This window comes from Eufriesea mexicana, unplaced genomic scaffold (assembly GCF_001483705.2).
Source record: "Eufriesea mexicana isolate 0111107269 unplaced genomic scaffold, ASM148370v2 scaffold294, whole genome shotgun sequence".
NCBI lineage: Eukaryota > Metazoa > Arthropoda > Insecta > Hymenoptera > Apidae > Eufriesea > Eufriesea mexicana.
Genome location: NW_016908489.1, coordinates 1,892,974 through 1,899,325, shown reverse-complemented (window position 1 = coordinate 1,899,325; position 6,352 = coordinate 1,892,974). Strand labels below are relative to the sequence as shown.

The window sequence follows — 6,352 nt, the reverse complement described above, 5'->3', positions numbered from 1 at the left end:
CTTTCCCTCTTCCTCTGTGACTGTGTGTAGGCGCGCGTGCGAATGTGTATGTGTATGATACATGCATTAATATATATACATGTTGCGTACTGTGTATGTATGTGTGTCTGTGTACGTCTTTTTTTCTCTCTGTACACCGAACTGAATCTACTGCTACGTCGCGCCTCTGATGCTCGAATGTGCCTGGTGGACAACGGCACAGGATAGCAGCTGAAACGCAGCCACGAGATCGCGAGTTGTGAGTCGGACAGGTCCGTCTGCCAGCCTGTCCGTTTGTTCTCTCGTTCGTCCCTCTCTGCTTTTCCTATCCTCACTCTTCTTTTCTCCTCTTCTTTTTCTTTCTTTCGTACTCGATATTCTCTATCTTTTCACGGATAGTTTCTATCGTTCTCAGTCTTTCATCTCTTTCCTTACACCGGTATATATAACTATCCTTCTTTACCTATCGTTCTTTCTTACTCTTTCAATTTAACGAGACAAACTTAACCTTCTCTCTCGGCGTTTCATTCGTCTCTGTTGACGGTAGTTTCATCCTGCTCGTGGTTACACTGCGTCGCGACCCACGTGATCTCATAGAGTTTCTTTCTATTGGTCGGTCCCTCCCTACCTAACTTCGTCACTGACTGTCTGAAATGCATCGTGTTTCTACATTGTATGAGTGCATGTTGAGATGCCGTTTACTTCTGTTGAATAGAGCAGTTGTTTTCTACACATTTTACATGTTCATGATTACTGATTACACAGTGTGGTAAAAGTGGGTTTGTTTTAACTTGTCCAATGGATAGATATATACAAAAATGGAGATAATGTTACAATTAATAGGTAACCTATTTATTTTATCTTATTAGCAAGATTTTATACTGCTTTGAATGTATATTCCTTTCATATCTTGTTATAATCGTACAATAATATATATTGAGTTGTGTTGTGTAATGTATATAATTCGACATATTGTTATTAATCCTGTTTTAATTGTATTATATGATTATATATATAATACACGATTTTATATATATATATATATTATATACGTTATGAAAAATCTAAATAAATGTTATAAATGATATATATATGTATAATCAAATAAATTTTTACCAACTCTCTACATTTCTTTTTATGCGATACTACAGAGTATCATCAACGACATAATTTTCGACAGTTTTTAACTTGTTTACGTTATATTTGATAACCTTACAGAAAATTTAATCGATATAACAAATTCAGTTGATTTATGAAAATAACCAATAACAAATTTTGGTTATAGTTTAGATATGGCGGGGTTTTTTATTTTAATTAATGTTTTTAATTCTAAATCAGCCACAATGATTACTTTAGTTAGGTAAGTTACATAAAATGTACTATATTTTATGTGTCTAAACTGTAAACTATGTATGTATATTGCGTAGTATGACGATCGTAAGCGTAATTTAAGTGTGAAAATTGTTATAACAATTTTACGAAGTACATTATCAGTTGGATATTATATCATATAAATAAAGCTAAAAGAAATAGGAAAAAATTGGATGTAATGAATGCTTTTAAACGCAGGAAAACCCTCGATCTTTTAAAAAAGTTTGAACACAATAGGAAAAATGTAAAACAACTTTTTCTTTTAGAAAGTCATCGCATTTTTATAATTTATATTTTTTTTATATGTTTTGTGATTTTTTAATGTATTTTTAGACATGTGAATCCATCATGACATTTAATTTTAATAAACAACGTATTCGACTTTTAACTGATTTAAATGATGTTAAAATAAATTGTAAGGGGATTTTGTATTGGATGTTTCGTGATATTAGAATACAAGGTATCTATATCTCTGATATATAGTGCTAATATTAATTTCTGTATTAAGACAAATCTTTATTATATTTAGATAATTGGGCACTACTTTTTGCTCAAAAAACTGCTTTAAAAAATAATGTACCACTTCATATATGTTTTTGCATAATGCCAAGCTTTCTCAATGCTTCTATAAGGTATTACAAATTTCTTCTCAAAGGACTAATAGAGATTGAACAAGAATGTAAAACATTAAATATAAGTTTTCATCTTTTACATGGTGAACCAAATGTGAGCATTCTTAAATTCGTAAAAACATATAATATGGGAGCTGTGATTACTGACTTTTATCCATTAAAATTATCTATATCATGGATTGATAAAGTACAAAAGAATCTTCCTAAAGATGTCCCCATTTGTCAAGTAATTATAATTGTAGTGAATCTTGAATCAGATAATCGTTTGATATATTAATGTAAATCTTTTGAAGGTTGATGCTCACAATATTGTGCCTTGCTGGTATGCATCATCAAAACAAGAATTTAGTGCTAGAACAATCAGGAATAAACTAAATACAAAACTGGAGGAGTTTCTAACAGAATTTCCTCCTGTCATAAGACATCCATACATAACAAAACAAAAATTTAAAAACAATGATTGGGAAATAGCTTTGCAAAATTTAGAAGTAGATAAATCAACAACTGAAATTACATGGGCTAAGCCAGGATACAGAAATGGTATCAAGGAACTTGAAAACTTTTTAACATATCGTTTAAAAAAATATGGAGATGAACGTAATAATCCTTTATTAAATACCATTAGTAATTTATCACCTTGGTTTCATTTCGGTATGATATCAATACAACGTTGTATTTTGGAAATAAAAGAGTATAAAAATCTATATAAAAAGTCTGTTGAATCCTTCATGGAAGAAACTATTATTAGAAGAGAACTCAGTGATAATTTTTGCTTTTATAATGATAAGTATGACCTTGTTGAAGGTGCCTATCCTTGGGCTATAGAAACACTAAATAAACATCGGTAATTAATTTTGTTCATTATAAATTGGAAAAAGTGTATATTTTATTATTATAATTTTATTATAATTAGAACGGATAAGAGAAAATATATATATTCTTTAAATCACCTGGAAAATTCTGAAACTCATGATGATTTATGGAATGCATGTCAAAATCAAATGGTGATAATAGGAAAAATGCATGGATACTTACGAATGTATTGGGCAAAAAAATTATTAGAATGGACTGAAACACCTGAGATAGCTTTAGAATGGGCAAATTATTTAAATAATAAGTATAGTATAGACGGTTGTGATCCTAATGGTTACGTAGGTCAGTTTTATATTTACATTTCTATAATGATTGTTATAATAATTTAAAATGATATATTTTATTTATTTTTCTAGGCTGCATGTGGTCTATCTGTGGTGTTCATGATCATGGTTGGACAGAAAGAAATATATTTGGAAAAATAAGATATATGAATTACGAAGGATGTAAACGAAAATTTAATGTTGCCGAATTTGTTATGAAATGGAAAAAGAAAGAAACTGATGAATTTACATAGAAACACAATTATTAGTTATGATTACATAATTATTAATAATATATTAAGATTTAACCGTCCATTTACTCAATTTTAAAAGAGATATATTTCAGAATAGAAATTATTTTACTGATATTTATTATTTTTACTTATTGTTAACATATATCGTGTTTTATAACATTCATTAATAGCTGAAGTGAAGAGGGAACTGCGTATAATGAAATTAAAGTAAGCCTTTAGCGTGATCATAATGCAGCAGCCTTCAGACCTAAGAAAATACAGTTAATTTTATTTAGATTCTTATGAATTCCGTAGATTACTCCAGCAACAAATCAGTCGCTACAACCATATACAATGTATGTTTTATTTAGATCGTCAGAAATAAAAGATAAAAGCGGGTACAAACAAGAAGTAATCCTAGTGTAAACAATCAATTTATCTACTTTATCATAAAAAGCTTTTAAATCACTTCCCAAAGCTTCATGAACGACCTGCGAAGATAAATATTAAATTTTAATATTCCTATTTGTACTATTTATTCTAATATTAAATTCTGCATTTGCACTTTTTAAAATTTATTTTAATAATTGAGTATATTCCTTGTGATCCTATTGTATTTATAACCACTGAAATAAATTTGGCTACTTGCTCTGCAACTATTCTTATTTTTTTTAAGTTCATAATTATTTTGTCAGATACTAATATCCCAAGATATTTTCCAATTACACATAGTTTATTTCTATTTGGTAATATAAAATACAAAATATTTTGTCATTGCGATTCTGTTTCAATATCCATTTTTTTTTCTTTTCTCAAATATCATACGTTGCTATAGTTTTCACATCCATAAATACATATGAAACTAAGAAACAGATATCATGTTTGATTTTGTTATATTTGAATTTTTAAATTTCTAAATAAAATTACTTTTATGCTAATAGAAAGATACGTACATTTATACAAAATGAAACTGTATATATTTTCTTAATTTCATATTAAAAGTATATGTATACGTAGTATTGTTTTACTATTTTTAATTTCTAATAAAACATCTTAATAAATTGAACCGAATTATTATTATATTTGTTTAGTCTTAAATATTAATTAAACGATGGCGCTAAAACTAAATGTATTCTTCGCAACATGGAGCGCTGCTAGGACAGTAAGAATTTTTTCAATGCGATTTGACATCTATGAATCCTTTACTCTATGCATCATATCTAGTGTGCGCGTTCGTATTTCAACCTAACCACGCGCTGCAAACAACAAATAATCTTTTTTTTTTTATTATCCGTAAATAATAAATTCGAAAAGAATTATTCGCAATACTATCGAGTATCGTAACTATATAGTATAATGGGTAAAACTCGAAACGGGAAAGCTGCTGTTATATGTACAGCAATTGCGTTCCTTTTAATTATAATTGCATTCACCACACCCAATTGGCTTGAAACAGACGGAAAATTGGAAAATCCAAAATTTATTAAAATCGGTAATTTAATTTAAAATGTTATCATATTAACAAGAAGGTTCCATTTAAATCTTACATTGCTTGTTAAACATTTGTTATAGGTTTATGGCAGGTGTGTTTTCAAGGATTTGAACATCCACATCATCTGTATGACACAAAATTTTATGGTTGTTGGTGGGTGTTTGAAGAGGAATATTACATAATTCATGATATACTTTTGCCAGACTTTTTTGTTGCAACACAATTTTTCTTTACATTGTGTTTGACTTTATTATTAATAGGAAGTTTTTTAACTGTATTATACACATGTTGCTCACAGCATCATGATAAATATCAGATGCTTTTATGGACAACTGGTGGAAATTTGGTACTAGGTGGAATATGTGGCATTATAGCTGTTATAATATTTGGTGCACGAGGTGATGGTAGAGATTGGATGCCCAATTGGGAACATAATAACATTAGTTGGTCTTATGCATTAGCTGTATTTGGTAGCTTTATTTTGATTATAGCAGGAATATTGTTCTTGATTGAAGGCCGTAGACACAGAAAAAAACAAGAAAGAATATTAAATGAAGAACAAAAAACACATACAACTATTTAAATTGAACTGAACTTTACTAATGAAGAAGGTGAATGTTTGATAAATTATTTGCAATATTGAAGATCTGTATGCAACTCCTCTGTGAGTTTAGATTTATTTTTGTGTATGCTCTGCGCAGACTTTTTAAAGACTCTTTTATATACTTTAATATTTATACTCATTATTTTTAAAAGTATTATTAACATTATATACAAAGACCTTTTTTAGCTTATAAATGCAATAATTTTTTATATATTTTTGAGAAATATTAAAGATAGTTACATAGAAAAAAGTATTTTCTATATCTTTGTAATGAAATGTTTCGCATACAAATATTATGCATTTATTGTTTTATAAAATAATTAGTGCTAATGAATCCGTCCATAGAAGTAAGGGATCTTGTGAAAAGACTTAGAGTCTGTAAATATGTCTAGAATTAATTATCATAACTAAAATCTAATCACATGGCCTTAACAAAAATAAATATTATATATTTGTTGTATTCTTTTATATTAGAAAATTGTATGAAAAGTTAAAAGTAATAAAGTATCTTGTTTGAAATTTTTTAATTTTTTTACATATTAACGCTTGTTTTATTATAAAATTTAATTCTTTAATAAATATATATGTAATCATCGAAATTAATACAAATAAATAATTAAATTATAAAGGGTAAACACGGTCAAGTTGTGACCCATTTAACTATCGGAGGAAATAATTCAACGTGAGTTACGACTAAGATTGCGTGCACGAAGATCGACGTCAGGTGTAAGTCGTTGACCCAGTTTAGTTCTTATTTTAACCAGTAACTTCTACAATTTCATGTACTATATCGATCACACCTGAAAAACTATTACTATCGGTTCCGTATCATTCACTAATACTTAACAATGTTAAAAAAGCATAAAGTGATTAATAAAATAATACTTAAAATAAATAATAAATTT

General features: G+C 28.2%; 2 protein-coding genes across 2 annotated transcripts; both read left to right on the top strand.

Moving 5' to 3' along the window:
• Positions 1-1,322: 1,322 nt before the first annotated feature.
• LOC108555951 (deoxyribodipyrimidine photo-lyase) lies at positions 1,323-3,841 on the top strand. The gene is made up of 7 exons (XM_017911841.1): positions 1,323-1,339; positions 1,474-1,594; positions 1,684-1,810; positions 1,880-2,208; positions 2,276-2,826; positions 2,896-3,137; positions 3,212-3,841. Exons 1-7 carry the CDS (start codon positions 1,323-1,325, stop codon positions 3,370-3,372), a joined length of 1,548 nt encoding a protein of 515 aa, XP_017767330.1. The 3' UTR covers positions 3,373-3,841.
• A 732-nt stretch (positions 3,842-4,573) lies between these two features.
• Positions 4,574-5,426, top strand: kune (claudin). The gene is made up of 2 exons (XM_017911973.1): positions 4,574-4,843; positions 4,924-5,426. The coding sequence occupies exons 1-2, from the start codon at positions 4,708-4,710 to the stop codon at positions 5,424-5,426; spliced, it is 639 nt and encodes a 212-aa protein (XP_017767462.1). The 5' UTR covers positions 4,574-4,707.
• Positions 5,427-6,352: the final 926 nt, after the last annotated feature.